This window comes from Meles meles, chromosome 10, assembly GCF_922984935.1.
Source record: "Meles meles chromosome 10, mMelMel3.1 paternal haplotype, whole genome shotgun sequence".
Classification (NCBI taxonomy): domain Eukaryota; kingdom Metazoa; phylum Chordata; class Mammalia; order Carnivora; family Mustelidae; genus Meles; species Meles meles.
Genome location: NC_060075.1, coordinates 87582005 through 87600148, shown reverse-complemented (window position 1 = coordinate 87600148; position 18144 = coordinate 87582005). Strand labels below are relative to the sequence as shown.

General features: G+C 40.7%; 1 protein-coding gene across 2 annotated transcripts in view; it reads left to right on the top strand.

Annotated features, from left to right (window-relative positions):
* The window catches only part of RELN (reelin), a 510603-nt gene that overhangs the window by 440187 nt on the left and 52272 nt on the right, over positions 1 to 18144 (top strand). For both annotated transcript variants that reach the window (XM_046020402.1, XM_046020401.1), the window contains exons 43-46: positions 1480 to 1627; positions 3966 to 4224; positions 5084 to 5333; positions 8851 to 9019. In XM_046020402.1, the coding sequence (XP_045876358.1) occupies positions 1480 to 1627; positions 3966 to 4224; positions 5084 to 5333; positions 8851 to 9019 (826 nt within the window). The remainder of the gene's footprint in view (positions 1 to 1479; positions 1628 to 3965; positions 4225 to 5083; positions 5334 to 8850; positions 9020 to 18144) is intronic.

Sequence of the window (18144 nt, the reverse complement as noted above, 5' to 3'; positions counted from 1 at the left end):
TTGGATATGTACTCTGATAAAACAATGGGAAACTGTTCTCATAAGAGAAAGTCTTACAACTATCATATGATCGCCCTGATATGAGGAAGTGGAGATGCAACATGAGGGGTTGGGGGATGGGAGAAGAATAAAGGAAATAAGATGGGATTGGGAGGGAGACAAACCATAAGTGACTCTTAATCTCACAAAACAAACTGGGGGTTGCTGGGGGGGAGGGGGGGTTGGGAGAGGGGGAGGGGGGTTGTGGACATCGGGGAGGGTATGTGCTATGGTGAGTGCTGTGAAGTGTGTAAACCTGGCGATTCACAGACCTGTACCCCTGGGGATAAAAATACATTATATGTTTGTAAAAAAATTAAAAATTAAAAAAAAGAGAAAGTCTTAAACAACTGTAATAACTCTGCATGTTAGGATAGTGGGATCAAAAGATTTCTTTCTTTTTCCCAAAAAGATTTTTTTTCTTTTTCTCTTTCTTTTTCTTTCTTTTTCCCAAGTTGTTTATAAAATTGTTACAGTAGATTTATGGTTTCGAGGTACAATTTAATATTAGATTTAGGTGTATCAACACAGTGGAGGGTGATGCAGCCATAAGAAGGAATGAAATCGTGATTCATGCGACAACGCAGATGAACCTTGAAAACATGCCAAGTGAAAGAAGTCAGACACAAAAGGCTAAATGTCATACGATCATAGAACATCCAAAGTAGGCAAATCCATAGAGACAGAAGGCAGATCAGCAGTTGCCTGGGGCTGGGTGAGAGGGAGAAGAGGAGTGACCGCTTAATGGGTATAAGGTTTCCCTCATGGGTGATGAAAAGCTTCTAGAACTAGGTAGTGGTGATGGTTGCACAGCATGAAGGTGAATGTACTAAATCCTACCAAGTTGTTCACTTTAAAATGTTGAAAATGACCAATTTTGTATTGTGTGCATCTTACCAGAATAAAAAAAAAAAAAAGAACAATAAAACCCTAGATCTAAGGTAAGTATCTGGAGAGATTTGTGAGCTGGTTTTGAAAGACGTTATTTAATAGAAAATATTACTCTGTAATTTCTTCCATTAAAACTGCGTTTTTTAAAATATTTTATAATACCTGCCAGATACGGTCATCAGAGTAGCAAAGACAGAATGAAGAGGCCAGTGGAAATGCTACGTAAATTACCCTCTCTTACTTTTGGCCTGAATCACTCTCTGACTAGCCAGTGTCATTTTTTGCACTGTAGGAAAGCTGAGAGGAAGGAACCATCTGGCTGGACCATAGCTACTTGGGAAAAGCCCCACCCCCCTTCTGTCTTGTGGCCCCTTAGGTTAAAGAATTCAGAAAGCTGAACTGTTGAAGAGACCTCTTTTCCCAAAATACGTGACTTCAGTATTCATGGCTTTGTATTTTAAAACTGCCCAAAGCAGTTACCTTATTCCTTTAAAAAAGAGTATGACTATCTTTGGGGTCATAGGTAAATCACCTTTACCACTTTTTCAGGTCAGCTAGAATCCGATAGATTCTTATTAATGAGTGGTGGAAAGCCTTCTCGGAAGTGTGGAATCCTTTCCAGTGGAAACAACCTCTTTTTCAATGAAGATGGCTTGCGCATGTTGATGACAAGAGATCTGGATTTATCACATGCTAGGTAAAGGTTTTTAGATGCTGTTGAGAAACCACATTGTTATGTACAGTAACAGAACATAATCAAATCAGAAAGAAGCCAACATCTCAAGGACAAGGCCTTCGGCTGGAAATGCTGAGCTTCTCTCTTATCTAAGACTCCATTAGACACAAGTCATGTAATTCCGATCCTAAAACCAAGAGAGCTTGGTGAAATAAGCTAGATCAGAAATGAAACATAGCCAAACAGACAAAAGTTAATATAAGATCGGTGATATTTGCAAGGTGGTGTCTAGGAAATGACAACAGTTAGCTTCCTTTCACTTCAAGAAAATAATGTTGCATCTTTTTTATCCACCTTCTAGAGAATACTTTTTCTGGGCACTTGGACAATGTAGAAAGTTATCTACGTGCTTAATAGAAAGCTTAATTGAAATACAATACATCCTCAAATTACCAACCACTAATTTTCTGTCCATTGGCAATTTAAGTTAAGAATATTTGAAGTGTGGTCTTATTCTTAATAACCATTTCTTTTCAATGATTTGCTCATGCTTTCTAGGCACTCATTTTCTGATTTGAGCACAGCCTCTCAGAAACAAACATTTTAAACTGGCTCAGAGGATTATGTCCTGTCAAGATGTGTATCCCTTGATCATTTGACGAGCCAAAAACTTAGCCAGGAAAATAAAGAAGACCACTGAACATGTGTAAAATGGAACCCTGACCTATTTTTGCAAGTGAACAAAGAAGTCGTGTTTTGGGTTTTTTAAAACATTTCTGAGTATCTTAAAATAGATCTTAACATATGTATCCTCCTCTTTCACCTAAATCGTTCATTTATTGAATTATTAATTTGACCATGCTCCATAAAAAAAAATTCTGTGAGATAATAATTTTACAGTGATAGAAAGCAAAATTTTGTTTCTCTTCATCTTATTTTAATGCACATAGTTTAATCCGATGCTCTTTATTTCTTGTAGATAAATAAAATGTAGATTTATCATTGGCTGCAGAGTTCTCTAACTTAGAAATTACTGGGTTTTTCTAAATAATTCTAATGTGGATTTATCCATAACTAAATTAATCAATAAACATTCCCTGACACAAGTAGACAATAGACCAAAAGATTTTTTTCTGTAAATGGTTATTGTTTTTATAGATATCGACATCCACTAGGCACTAACTATGTATTTTTTTTTTCATTAATCCAATGTTAAAAGCTCCATTATTTATCTCATCTCAGTAGCATGCTGTGTAGGATTTGCATACATTGACCTCAAAATGCTCCATGTAAAATCTCAATTTTCTCAGAGTTATAAGATAAATGAATGCCTAGTTAATGGGATGGGGGAGGGGAGGAACCCATGAAGAGTGCATGGTTTTATATATGGAACTGATAACTTTTATTATAAGTCCCAATATGCTTCCTGTGTTTGACATGCATACATAATTGGGCGTGTGTGTTGGGTTACACATGAAATTTATTCCGCATTACCGGCTAGCACGGAGGCCAGACCAAGCACCAGCAGCTTGCCTGCCAAAGATAACATGTGATCTAGTTTTCGTTGGCACCCCAGGTTGTTGCTGCCACTCTGTCCACCTCCCTGCCAGCTGGGAAGGCTGCCCCTGGCCGGCTGCCACAGTTCTCGATGGCCAGTATCATCCATCCCAGACCCGGCAATAGTCAGAGGCTGATACAGCCCCCCCATCACCACCCCACGCTCATGCTTCCCTGCCCCTGGCACAAACGATGGCAAAGAGGCCCAGTTTGACACACCTCTTCCAAGAGATGCCTGGCCTTTCACAAAAAGGCGCTACAACTGCTGCATTTAAATGTGTCTCCCCCAGGCAGTAACGGGAGATCTGAAAAATGGCTGGTAAAACCAGAGGGTGGATGGTTTTGCCAATTAATGGCGTAAACTACATTCATAACATTCTTCCAGTTTCAGAGACTAAGGACAGGTTCATCTTAAATAGATAACAGTACACAGCCCCACGCTTGGAGAGTCTTGGAGCCCTTCCTTCTTTTTACAGGATAACCAGAGGGGACGGTGAATGCTCAGTTCCCTCAGACTCATCTGTGTGGAGGGGGCCAAATATGAAAATGGGTACAGAGTTGCCTTTTTCCAGACTTCACATTTTATTAACTCCCTCATGTTAAAAAGGAAAATCGGACTTTGAAATGATTGCTCAGGACATTGATTAAATCATCATATTCGCTAAAGCCAGGCATTCCTCTGCCCCACCCCCCACCACCCGCCATGACCCTGTGGGCTTGTCTTTTGTAAATAGCATGAATTTGTCACTGAAATTTAAAAAAAAAAAAAAAAAAAGTCTACAGTCAATCTTCCTCCTGTCAGATTCGTGCAGTTCTTCATGAGACTGGGATGTGGTAAAGGTGTCCCTGACCCCAGAAGCCAACCTGTGCTGCTTCAGTATTCACTCAATGGTGGCCTGTCATGGAGTCTCCTTCAAGAGTTCCTTTTCAGCAACTCCAGCAACGTGGGCAGGTACATCGCCCTGGAGATACCCCTGAAAGCCCGCTCTGCTTCTACTCGCCTCCGCTGGTGGCAGCCGTCTGAAAACGGGCACTTCTACAGTCCCTGGGTTATCGACCAGGTCAGTCCATTCAAGATTAACTATCATAATTGTTGGCACTCGAGCTGTGTGCGGCCTAGATCGCATTCGGTCCAGCCCCCTCGCTCAGCCGAGAGAGCCCGGGACCCACCATTGAAGGACTTGCCCACGGCCGCACAGCTAGGTTAGATATGCCACTTAGCTTCCTTTCGTTCTCTCTTCCTTCAGTTGGCTGAGCCTATAAAAACAAACAGCACAACAGAAGGCCCAGGTCCTGCGCATAGAGAAATCTGCCATATGGGTAGAGGGACTTTATCAAGCGTGATGTGAGGCTATAATTCTCTGAAAGGGAAAATGTGCAAATTAGCCATGGTACCACATGCAGTCATTTCCAAATCCTCTTTCCTAGCCTTTGAAGAAGAAATAAATAAATCTTCCTAACATCCTTATGGAGAGTTCTAAAGGATCTTCATACATAATAAACCGCATATGAAAGAGAACTCAAAAGAACCTGTTAACAAACGGTAGAATCCAGGCAAAGACCTGGAACTGAAATGCCTTAAGATACAACTGTCCTTAAATAGAAATTTCGCATGGAACATAATCACACATAAGCCAAATTTTGCTTTCCCAACTTGGGCGCGTGTAGTTTCCAAAGGCACAGTTTGGCCCACGAAGGCTGTGAATGGTTTTGTCAATATCTCGATTTGTTTTCTGACGCTTCTTGCCAGATGGGGAGGCAGGCCACATAAACAAAAGCATTCTGAAAGATCCCCAACAGGAGGCTCGCCGTGCGACGCCAGTGTTGAGCAGTCCAACGGGTAAACACAAACGAGAACACCAAACTCTCTCATATCTCAAAACCATACTGAAAATTTGTTTTCTCAAAAATGCATTTCAGATTCTTATCGGTGGCAATATCTCTGGCAATACAGTCTTGGAGGATGATTTCACGACTCTGGATAGTAGGAAATGGCTGCTGCACCCGGGAGGCACCAAGATGCCTGTGTGTGGCTCCACCGGTGATGCCCTGGTCTTCATCGAAAAGGCCAGCACCCGCTACGTGGTCACCACAGACATTGCTGTGAATGAGGATTCCTTCCTACAGATCGACTTTGCTGCCTCCTGCTCGGTCACTGACTCCTGTTACGGTAAATATTCCATCTCCAGGGAAAGGGACAGACGTGTATAAAAGGGCATCTATCGCCCCTCCAGCAAGTCCATAAGCAAAACAGAAGGGCGCGTCAGTCCAACCATAATCGCGTTCTTGAAAATGGTGTATATACATCAAGTTTTAGAAGTCTCTTTTTTAAAGCATCAGAATGTGAGCTTATTTTTAAGTGTATGTATTTGAAGACTTTTTTACATATAAGGAATAATGCCTCATTTATCTCTTTTGGAAAATCCAGATTGTTTTTTTACTATCAGACTTGCAGAATTAGGGACTCTCGTCACATAGAGAATGCCAGCATCAGCAATAGGATTTATACGTGAATTGGTATATACATGTGTTTTAATTCATGGGGCTTTAGATTAGTTCAGCTGCTGTCTTCTTTCCGTCACCCCAGGAATCATGAAATTTTGCTGTCCCCATTTTGCCTTACACTTTTTGCCATTCTGGGTCATAGCATATTCTAGGCCACCCTCATTGCGGCCAGTTTGCATCCTCTAGATTGTGCAAATGCACTCATTCATACTCACATATACCTTGCACGTGGGTGCACACACACACACAGACACACCTATCTTAGGAGGTATAAAGACTGACATCACTGCATACTTGAGCCCTTCACTGTAACTTGCAAGCCTGTCCGGATTCTGGGGGTCTTCTGGTCTTTTACCTCCAGGAGATCCAGACTTCTTCCTGGAAGTATCATTCTTCCTCCAGAAGAGCCAGACTAGAATGTCCACAAGGACTATTTTCTGTTTTAGATTCCAGGGGACCAATATCTGACAAATTTGGTTACTTCCAAGGTCTTTCAAAATCCAGATTTTTCATATTTTCCTTAGTTTGAACTTAAGGGACATATCTTAGGGGGAATCCCAGAAGTGCTCTTTCCACCTCAGATTCAATCAGTCAGCACTAAATTCATCAACAGGGGTGGAACTTGAATAAGGATAAGGTAAACATCTGTCTTCAACAGGTATAGCTGAGGGGTATGTCAGAAAGTTAGAGTCTGGTAGATGATGAAGTCAAGCGCTGTATGCATTGGTAGTGCAGCAGAATGTACTGAAAGCTCAAAGGAGAGTGAGATGACCAATGAATTGCCAATCCAAGGATCTGGGGAAGATTTCACAAAGAAGCTTCGTCTCAAGTGGGCATTGATGATTGGGATGCATTTGAAGGGTGGATAAAGAAGAAAGGACATCCCAAGCTTGCAGCATAAGCAAAGAAGCAGAGATGGGGTCCTCCTCATCCATAGGAAAAACCATGAGCAGACCAGCCTGAACAGGCAATATTTGCATCTAGTGGAGGAGAGAAGAGTGCTGCTTTTGAAAATAGAAAAGGACGTCAGGGTCTTAGATACCTGTTTCCTCCGTAGCTTGGAGGGAAGGCGATGAGAGCCCAGGGAGGTAAGATATGACCCAGTAGGAGTGCAGCAGCACCAGGACTGAAGCTCTGCCCTCATAAGTCCAGTCCTCTGTATTTTCTACTTCAGGCTGGTGCATCCTCTTGAGAAAGGTTGAAGTGAATGATACAATCAAAGAGGAAAGTAGATAAGCAGAGTTGGCAGCTAAGGAAGAAGAGCCTTGAAAGGCACATACAAGAATCTGTGCTTGACAAGGACATGAATAAAAGGGGACAAGGGCAGGCGAGTCACGTGGTCTGTTTTAGGGAGATTAGCCCAGGAGCTGAGAGAAGAATCCCAATAAAGAACCTCAGTGGTCACCTCTGTAGGAGGTGATACGGTCCTCGCTGTGTGGCAGGAAGAAAACTGGAATGGATAAAATTGATATGAGACAATGCAAGCACAAAGGAAAGAAGCAGAAAAGTGTCAAAACCAGTGCCAGTTTGAATGAAGAGAGAAGAGTAAATTTCTAAAATAATTTCTGAATTTTGAACCCGGAAAACTCGTGCCAAAGGTATGGCCATTGAAAGACTTGGGTACTTAAGAAGAGATGTTTATTTATGGGGGGAAATGGTGAGTTTATCTTTAGTTTGGGTGCAAGTAGCTTTAAGTGGGGGTTCCCTTGACTGAAGAGGATTTACAATATAGAAAGCAGGAACTTTGTCTAAACTGTGCATTACAATATGCCAACATCCGATGCGATGCCAGGCTGAGTAAACATTTATTGAATGAAGGAAATTAATTGGAGACATAAAATTGGCAGTTCTGGGCACAGGGATAATAGTTGAAGCCCGAGGAGTATACACAGAGAATAGAAGGCCAGAAATGGAGTTTGGAAGAATGCCCATAACTGGGCTCGTTAGTACGGGAGTCAGAGGGAAAGTAAGACAGGAGATCCAGAATAATGTCCTCCAAAAGAAAAGAAAGTTTCAAGAATCAAGGAATAATCAATAATGTCCACCACTGTAGGAAGGACAAAAACAATGAAGACTGAGCTGGACCACTGTATTTCACTAGGAAGGGTTGCTAGGGACCGTGCTGCAGTGAGGGGTCCCACGCCGGCTGTGCGTGAGAATCACCTGGGAAGCTGCATGGCTCCTGACACCTTGGCTGTGCCCCAGGAGAGTGAAATCACAGTCCCTGGGGCTGGGATCCTGGCATTCGTGGTTTCTGAAGGTACCCAGGTGATCTCAGTGTGCAGCCAAGTTTGAGAATCATGACCTTAGAGGAAGCAATTTCAAGACAGAAGTAGGGGCTCGAGCAGTTTTGATAGAGACTGAAGCAGGAAATCAAGAGGAATACAAAACATAGGTTCTGAGTTGGATTTTTCAGACAAAACAGAAAGAAACTGCTTTTCGTAGACCCACAGCCTGACTGCTTGCTTGGTTACCTCCTTATACCTCTCTGATTCCCCAGTACCTTCCCTCATACCGTAGAGTAGGATATGTGAGCACTAGAGGTTTTGCTGTTTCCAAGAAGTTGTACCTACAGCAGGAGCAAAATTGGCATTGTTAGTCAGGACTCTGTGAAATGGTCAAATTTTGAGAAAGTTGATCAATTTTTTAAGCTATATAAAAATAATCATTAAAAAGTATGGTTACTATGTTTGTACTTGCAAGTTGACCATGAAATAAACAGACATAGTTATTATAGTATATATACATATAATTTTATAATTTCATAATATACCATAACTATTTATATACAATATAAGTATATACTATATATATATATATACACACACACAGTAAGTATATATATAACTACCATTACTATTGCTCACCTACATATGAACAACGGTTTATTATGATTGTTCTGAAAGTTTCTCATTATACAGAGTGATTCAGGAAATTTTACTTTATGTTTCACTTGATCCTGGCCCCTTAAAAGAAAAATGATTTTAATCTGGAAAGTAAAAATTAATCACTAGCCTTATACAGAAGGAAAAATAAAACCAAGAAATATTTCAAAATAGGAAACATAAATACGGAGGAAAATCAAATTGACATTTGAATTAAAACATAAGAAAACATAAGTAATTATGGTTCCTGGGTCTACGTACATGTATTTCTATGCAGAATAACGTTTTCTGTTCCAGCGATTGAATTGGAATACTCAGTAGATCTTGGATTATCATGGCACCCATTGGTAAGGGACTGTCTACCTACCAGTGTGGAGTGCAGCCGCTATCACCTGCAGCGGATCCTGGTGTCAGACACGTTCAACAAATGGACCAGAATCACTCTACCTCTTCCTCCTTATACCAGGTATGGGTGCTTCTGCATGTAGTGAACCCCATTTGGTATTATTTGACATATTGGATTTTAAGACAAGTTTGAATGAATGTTACTTGTTGATGGTATTGCCAGGCATGAATTACTAACCAAAACAGGGGCACCTGGCTGCCTCAGTCTGTAGAGCATGTGACTCTTGATCTCAGGGTTGTGAGTTTGAGCCTCACATTAGGCACAGAGTTTACTTTAAAAAAAAAAAAAATAAGCAAAATAGGGGGTGCCTGGCTGTCTCAATCAGTGGAACATGTGACTCTAGATCTTGGGGTCATGAGTTCAAGCCCCACATTGGGCATAGAGCTCACCTGGGGAGGGAATGTGCTATGCTGAGAAAAAAAGCGGGGGGGGGGGGGAAATGAAAGAAAGAAGGAGAAATTAAAAAAACAGGGTGCCTAAAGCCAGGCCTATACTGACTTTTACTTAACATATTTTGAAAAAAAATGACATATCCAAGAAAATAGTGGCTGAATCAGTGAGAATTGCCAACTTGATTCACTTAAATTTAAAACAGTCACATTGAATACAGAATAGATTTAAACGGAGTCTACTTTCTGTTCAGTCTGACTACTGTAGAGACAACAGTGAGTAGTGTCAAATCAAATAGATAGAGCAAATAAATGTATATTAGAATTATTGTCTGCTTTTGAAATTGTGTTTTTAAGAGTATCTTGAGAATTATTGCCTGGAGCATTCTTTTTCTATGGAAAACAATGATGACTACATCATGCATGGTGCCTCGAAGAAATGATGGCATCTTCATAAAACTGCCTGGTATATGCTTTATTTGAGTAAAACAGAGACTTCACCGTGCCTAAGGGATAGGGCTAACGACCCTCTCTTTGCACTAAGTAGGTACTAATCATAGGGAAGCTTTAAAATTTTGATAGGAATTCTCATTCCTTCCAAAAAAAAATGTAAAATGGTAATCATTTGTTCCCATTAAGAGAGAAGCAAAACTTCTGTGGAATAGAAGGTACAGTTCGGGCTTCCCACAAAGGAAGAATGAATAAATCTTCCTAGCAAATGATCATAAAATTCAACTGTTCATCTAGGACATAACTTTTCTTGGGATTATCATAAATGGACTGGTTGTGGTTACTAACAGCCAAGGGCTCCTCTACAATTGCTGGCTCAGAGGTACAAGACTATATTAGCTGTCAGTAGAGTTGCCAAGTTTAAATGAGATACGTGAGATTTTGTTGCTCGTTAAAGGTATTGCCATGCATGAATTATTAAGGCGATCTTAATAAGTAAAATAGAAAAAAAACTCTATTAAGGCAGTAGTCTTCTAAGGCTTTATGAATTCTGTGAATTATTACCCAGCTACTTGGTAGCATTTTGCAAATAAATGACATTCTAAGATTTATTCTAGCTAGTCATTATACCCTTAAGTCTTCTACTCAAGAAAGGTAATTATTCCTCATCTTTTAATCTGTCTTTTAATTGTCTTTTGCACATACCCATAAGAATTTTGACCCTTTCGAATGACATTTGAAAAATCTGGTGAGCATCCATTTCTTCTTGTTATCATATTGAAAATATGCAGTTTGCTTATCGTGCTACCCTCAAAGCCCTTGTTGTACATTGGCCTTACTGTCTTACAGTAAGGCCCTCTGGATAATTCTGAAAGAAATGCACATGCCTAGAGCCCAAGCCAGAACCACCTCTTACTGTGCTCTGCCATATGCCAGAGATCATTAGGACAATGTGCGAGGCTCAGAGCACTTTGTCTCAAACACAAGTTAGTGTGTCTCAACTATATGTGCTCGTAGTATCCTATTACTTTTTCAATATGGCATTTCTGTGTTTTGAACTGAACTTACAGCCTCAACATCGGCAAAGTATTGAGACATCTGTGCTTGCATGGTCCACTCGGACAGAATTGAGAATTTCAGTTTGTAGCTCTTTGCTGTAAACAAACACAAGGCTGAAGACTTGAAACTTTGTGCTAAGTAGGGGTGAGGAGTGACCGTGATGTGATACAATGTGCCGATGGTAGATTTGTCCAGTCACTCAGTTATGGTAAACGACAAGGCTAGGATCCCAGTATTGTTGGCAGAGCGGTAGTAAGAGTCAACTGAGACTCTTGCACCGTGCATGATGTAGTTGTAGATGTTTGTTGGTTATCCACAAACTGACATCAAACCCTTACCCAGTCTAAAATGGCCAGTAGTCAACAATAGAGATTCTTCCTTCATTTAGTCATCCATTAAATGAATGTTTTTGGAACATTTATGTGCTAGGCCTGTATGAGGGGCTGAACTTATCCCTGCCTCAACAAACTTTACGTGCAGTGGGAGAGAGAGATAGGAACCAGAAATCACCAGTAATCGCAGAAGTAAATAAAAAATTCAACTGCGGTAGGTGATGGGGGACAGTTGCATGATGCGGAGAGATTACGTATCCTAGAGAGATTTGCCTTGATCAGCAAAGTCAAGGGACACCCTTTGGAGGAAAGCATAAGTGAAGAGCAGTGTTCCAGACAAGGAAGACAGCCTATGATAGGAGGTAGCGGGCATATCTGAGATACTGAAAGAATGGATCAGACCTGGAAAGAAAGTGGAGTAAGATAGATTCAGACCATGAAGAGTATTGCACGTCATACTGAAGATTTGGGGGTATGTCCAGGATGCCTGGGTGGCTCAGTCAGTTAAGTGTCTGCCTTCAGCTCAGGTCATGATCTCAGGGTCCTGGGATTGAGCCCCACATCATCATGCTCTGCCCATTCTGCTCTCTCTGCTCAGTGAGGCATGTGCTTCTCTCTATATATATCTCTTTCTCTCTCTCTCTCTCTCTCTCTTTCTCTCTCTCTCTCTCTCTGTGCTCTCTTCCTCTCCCTCTGTGCTCTCTCTCAAATAAATAAAATCTTGAAAAAAAATTTTTAAATAATTTGAGGATATGTCATATAGGTGCTTAAAAACCTACTAAAGTGCTTGCGTATAGGGGTACACTGTTGCTGCTCAGATTTGCAGCAGAAAAGCTTATTCTAATTGGAAGACAAATTGGGGAAGATAAGAGTTCCTGGAAGGAGACTCTTGAAGAGGCCGAGAGCGCTGGTAGCTTGGACTAAGGTGCTAGAGACATGAAGGGAAGTAGAGAAATTCAAGAGAAATGGAAGCAAAATTGAGTTTCATGGTGAAGTGGACATAAGAAGGTGAGGCCAGGGCCAAAGACGACTCTGGTTTCTGAGTTGAACTGAATGGATGCTTGTGCATTTCACTGGGCAGGGAGCACTGAGACTGAACACAAGACACATCACACTCTGCTCCAGACGTTTCTACCTAAATAAGCTGAGGGGGCTAGAATCCTCGTCTCTATCATTCCCATTTATACTGGTTCAGTTAGATCTTACTGGAAATTTAAAATATGAATGGAAAGCATTGTGGTTTAGTGGACATTCCGGCTTTTCAGCCCTGTGAGCTTTTAAGCAAGTCATTCCATGTCCCAAAGCTGCAGGGTCCTCATGTGAAAAGTGAAGAGACTTTTTGCCATATAAAAACTCGAACAAATGTGCAAGGACGAGCTTGGGACATTGTGAACATTTATATTATGTAGATCATCTTTACATTTATACGTTGACAACATGATCACACTTGGGATTATCAGACTTTATCTTCAGTCAGACTAAGAAATCTTCCTAAACTCGCTTAGCAAGAGAGGCCACTGGTAATGGTCAGACACTGTCTTGAGTTCCTGCCCTGGAGCAGGTTACCATCTGATTGGGGAACAATTAACAGCTTAAAAATAAAATGTGCCATATGTAATTGAGAGCTTCAATGAGGAATGGGCTAGGAATGCCATAGATACTGAGAGACGGGCGATGGTGTTGAATGCCAGAGTTAGAGGGGGGTTTGTGGAAAAGATGGGCACTAGCCTCAAAGGATGGCTAGGAATTAGGTGGGTAAGGAGAAGGACATTCTAAATTAGGGAAACAATGTGAACAGGTCATAAGGGCCTGGCAAGCGCCCAGGAGTTGCTGATGAAGGCAGGGGGCTCATACCTGGAAGCTGTGGCAAGTTGTTTGTTCGTGGAGTTGGCTGAACTTACAAGCCCTGAAGCAAAGCAGAGGAGTTTAGACTTGATGGAAAAATGAACTGTGGTGGGTTTTGAAATGGAGAATGTTCTTCCAAGGAAAACAATTCTCTTACTTAAGAGAAGGTGGCAAAGGTGTTGTGATCATGACTTACGTGAAGTAACAAGGCTCTGGGCTACAGCTAACAAGAAGGGGATGAGATGGATATTACAGGACATTTCAAGGAAAGAACTGATAGAACTCACTAGCTGCTTCTCCACTGCACACATCAAGAGATGACTCTGGAGTTTGAAGCCCGAGAGAGCGGGGAGAAAGCTACAGTTGACTCCAGGAGGGACAGTGTGACAAACTTAACCAAATGAAGCTGAATTCAATGTGATGGCTGGAAATACAAATGAAGGCATCCATCTGACAGAGATGGGAAGGTCGGAGCCCAGGGAAAGGTGATCAGCTTTGGAGGCAGGAGCACAGAGGTGATGGGCAGTGCTGTAAAACTGTCAGCCCTCCACAGGAGAGCATTTAAAAAGAAAAGAGGATCTGTAAATTGAATAGCAGAAGGAGTGGAAATGGTTATTAAAGAGACCGTGAAGATACAGTTAGGGAGGCAGAGGAAGAATCACAAGAGCACAGCATCTGTAAGCAAGCGAGAATAGAGTATCATGGAGGAAGAAGTCACCACCTGTGACGTATGCTGCTGGGACTAAAAAAGAAAAAAGTTTCACAATAAATTTGCTAGATTTTTCAGCAAGGAGATAGTCAGTGACCTTCAAAAGATACTGAAAACAAATACAGCTTGTCTGGTCCCAGAGCCCATGGGCTTAACCACTATATTAGTCCTACATTTTTATTGCTTACCTAGGAGATATGGTCCTGGAAGAAACAGGAGGGAAGAAGGCAAGATATCTTGAGAGATGCTGAAAAAAATGCAGAGATGCTAAAATCAATTTCACAGCCTGTAATCTGAATGGGCCTCCTCCTACTCACTAATCTCAGATCTAAAATTAACAGGTGGCTCAAGTAGCATGGGTTCTTGAAATGTCACCTGAGAACCAGGGTGGGTTATTGGGAGGGCAGGTAACTCAAATCCACTGAGAAAGGTGGTGGGGAGGGAAGTGCTGCCACTGGAAGGCTCAGGTGTGACTTGGCTATTTTAAGTCACAGTTTGAAGATGATCCATTCCCTCCTACCAGCCCTAATGACCTGGCTGGTACCACTGTATTTAAAGATTAACTACTACACTTTGGAGGCCAGGTGGTTTTAGCCACAGCATGGACACTGCTTAACGTTTGCAGTTTACAAGAAGTGATAAGCACCAGAAATAGCAAAAAGACTGTGGAAGGTTTGGGATAATGGAATAGGGTTGGGTTGACCTCTTTTTAGGTAAACAGATTTAGGGAGGGAGGATATTCTTCCATGATAATCCCAACTATAGGCAAAGAAAGGATCTTATGCTAAGAAAACCAAATGACTACGTATAGTATTTATTGGGTTTGTCATGGAGAAATATTCCAAGGAATTACAAGTTCATTTTTTAAAGGAGAGATTCTTAAAACTTGCCTCAGTACTATTTATCAACATTGTTACTTCCAATTTTCCAGTTATCTTTTAAAAGACTTTTTGAAAGCATTCATATTACTGAACATCTTGTTAAAAATTTTTCAGTCAAGTCAAGGAAGCCGTGGACTTCTCTTCCATATCCATTTTCTCATGCATCATTTTGATACTGTGAATACCATTGCTATTGCTTTACCAAATTCGTGTTGGGCTTTCAGGACAACAGAACATAAAATAATTTTGTCTGGTGTAAACCATGGTACTATGGACTTTCACATACTGAATATATTAATACTTTCACATTATGTGAAGATAAATAAAACCTATTTCCATTTCCACTACAATGGAGAATAAAACTACTTACAGAAATTCTGCATTCCAACTAAGCTTTCTCAGTTGTCAACCTTGTTGCCAAAGTTTTGTTAGAAAATTTGAGATTTGGCTGTGCTTTGTACATATTGCTATGTATGGATTCTTAAGATTGCTTTAATAATTAAATATAAGTCATTCTCCATTGAGAAGGCATTTTAAAAATTATAGGAAATTCCTTTTATTGGAAGGATAGTCCAGTGTATTTGATTCTCTCAGTAGGCCTACTCAGAACACTGTAGTTTTCTTAATTATCATTACTAATTATAATTATCAGCAAAAATAATAATTCCTTATTTTACTAAAATAAGGATAACCATTTTCCTTTCTTTGTAATCAAATCAAAATTTTACTCTTGCATTTCAATGGACCACAGATTATTTTTGGCTCACATTTATCTATTTAAAATTATAAAATTTAAGAAAATAACAAACTATATTTCAATATAATCATCACCTAGCTTCAACTGTTATTAATTTATGACCAATCTTGTCTCTTCAATAGCACCACTCACTCTGGAACCTCTATTTTGAAGCAGTTCCCAAACAGATCATTTCAACTGCAAATATTGTAGTATGTAGCTCTAAAAGAGGACTTTAAAAAAATATAATTATGATATCAATATCCCACCTAAAAATAAATGAGTTTCTTATTCAATATTTTCTTACTCAATATTTACTTAGTATTCAGTGTTCAGATGTCCCTGTTTGTCTCATTAAACATTTTATCACTTTTTTCAAGTCAGGATATAAATCAATATAATTGGTTGATATGTCTCTTAAGTTCTTTTTAACTTTGAGGTCTCCATGTTAACCTTTTCAGATGAGGACTAAGACACAGAGAAGTTATATTACTTTCCCCATAGACATACAGTCAGTGGCTGAACCAGGATTGTACCAAAGTTCTCCATTTGTTCTCTATGAAGGAAGGAAGAAAGCCCATGTGGGGTGGCTTGTTTAAATTCTTCTGTTGCTAACTCTGTTATGTGCTTTCTACCAGAGTTCCAGGGAGGTATCGTGTAGGATCTAGGTCACCTTAAAAGGATACCTTACCTTAATCACATTTGTTTGGGGTCATAACCTGTGGTCCAGACACTTTCTCCTCTCATTCCAGTATTCAGACCCCAGCGTTTTGTAATAAATTTAGAAAAAGGGAAGACTAGATGACAGTAAATAAGTAAATATTCTTCCATGGGCAGATTAATGTTACCTAAAAATCCCAAAATGTTACAGTCATTTAGTGTCCTACAAATTCCTAGTGTTAATTATAATCACCGAAGGAATTTTCTACCAAAAGGTCTGGAATGCCTAAATTAAGAACTCCCAGCTCGCTTCCAAATCAGCGGTCTTACAGCCTTTACCTGCTATTCAAGACAACTAGGGTTCTCAGTAACACATCAGCTCCAGCAGGAGATAATAGTTCTAGAGCCAGTGCCCAACTAAGAAGCTATCAAGGCCCCCTCCTTGAGTGGCCGTCCTTCCACCTGTGAAATGAGTCAGTTGTACAGAGAAGTTTCTAAGAGTCATCCTCTCATTTCCACCCCAAAATTCAGCCTCCTTCTTTTGTTCATAGTTCAGTGTCTTCTTCATGAGGATCTCCCCGACGAGGGATCCCCTGGCAGATGACCCATCCCTTTAATAAAAGCCCCTTGCCATAAGTAATTCATTCACATTCCTGGTCCCAAATTTCAGGCCTCCTCTCTGGAGCCTACTTTTTCTCTAGCTCTTATCTGGATGTCATGGGTGTCACCCATGGGTCCACTCTGTTCAGGTGCACTGATCTCTACTTCTTCCCCCGTGTACGCCTTCCAGTGGGATTGCTGGGTCATATGGTGACTCCATGTTCAACATTTTGAGAAACAAAAACATGTTCTCCCCAGCAGCCACACCAGTTTGCATTCCCACTGGCAGTGTATGAAGGCTCCACATCCTTGCCAACACTTGTTATTGCTGTCTTTTTTTATAGTGGGTAGGAAGTTGTATCTAATTTTGGTTTTGATTTGTATTTCTCTAATGACTAATGATGTTGAACACACACTTATCGGCCATTTATAGATCTCCCTTGGAGTATTCCCTACTTTTGCCTAACCCAGAAAAATAGGCTCGTGGAGGAAATTGTTTTCCAGGATAAAGGCAGGACCTTGGCTGCCTTGGGGCATTGTAGAGCCTTTAACTAAATACAGAGGGCCAAGGGCTTCAGCTAGGACATTAACTTGCTGAAAGAACAGACAGACTTGGGTGTACACACAGCAACAATATACACGGCCTTCTGTAGCTAAACAACTGCTCATATTTAGAGGTCGTGGTAGCGATAGGATGATTTTTGTACAGCTTGAGGTGGTTTTGAATTTACTCATTGAGAATACATTGTAGTAACGAACCAAGAGATTCTTGCCTTCTCTCAGTTTCATGAGTGTGACTTACAGCCCTGTGACAGGGCGCTGAGCTTCAACTTTTTCGTTGAGAGTAAGAGGAGTGGCTATATTTACTAGTCCTAAATATTTTATGTATTTCTGAGAGTCAAGGAAGCATTAAGGAAGAGTGAAAAGGTTTTTTTTTAATTCTATATGGTTCGCAGGGCTTTTTTTCCTGATGATGATGATGATGACAAGAGGACTTTATAGGTAGAAAGAGTAGTCCTGGAAAAAAGAGCAGATACAAAGACTCAGAAATGTGTTTAGAAACCTATTAAAAGGTGTGAAGGCAATGTGGGGAAAAATTCCCTGAGAGAGCAGAGATGGAAGCCATACTAGTGAGGGTAACATTTTTTAACTTCATAGCAATGGATGTTCAATTATTAAACAACACTTATGGAGCACTTACTATGTGCAGTTGATGGAGAGGAAATGATATAAATTCAGAAAAGAAGCAAAGGGAGACATTTCAAGGATATGGAAAAGGAGAAATATGCTCTGGGGCCACTTTCCCCAAACTCCAAGAAGCAGCAGCTGGTGGTGGCCGTCATTATAAGGAAGCTTCAGGATAAATGATGACACCAGCCAAGGGACTTCACCAAGACACTCACAGGTCTTGGTAAACACAAGCTAATTAATTTTCACAACACCCTTGTGAGGTGGGAAGTAGCGTTTTCTTAGTTTTACAGATGGGGATGGGGAAGTGTCAGCACATAAACATAAACGATTTAG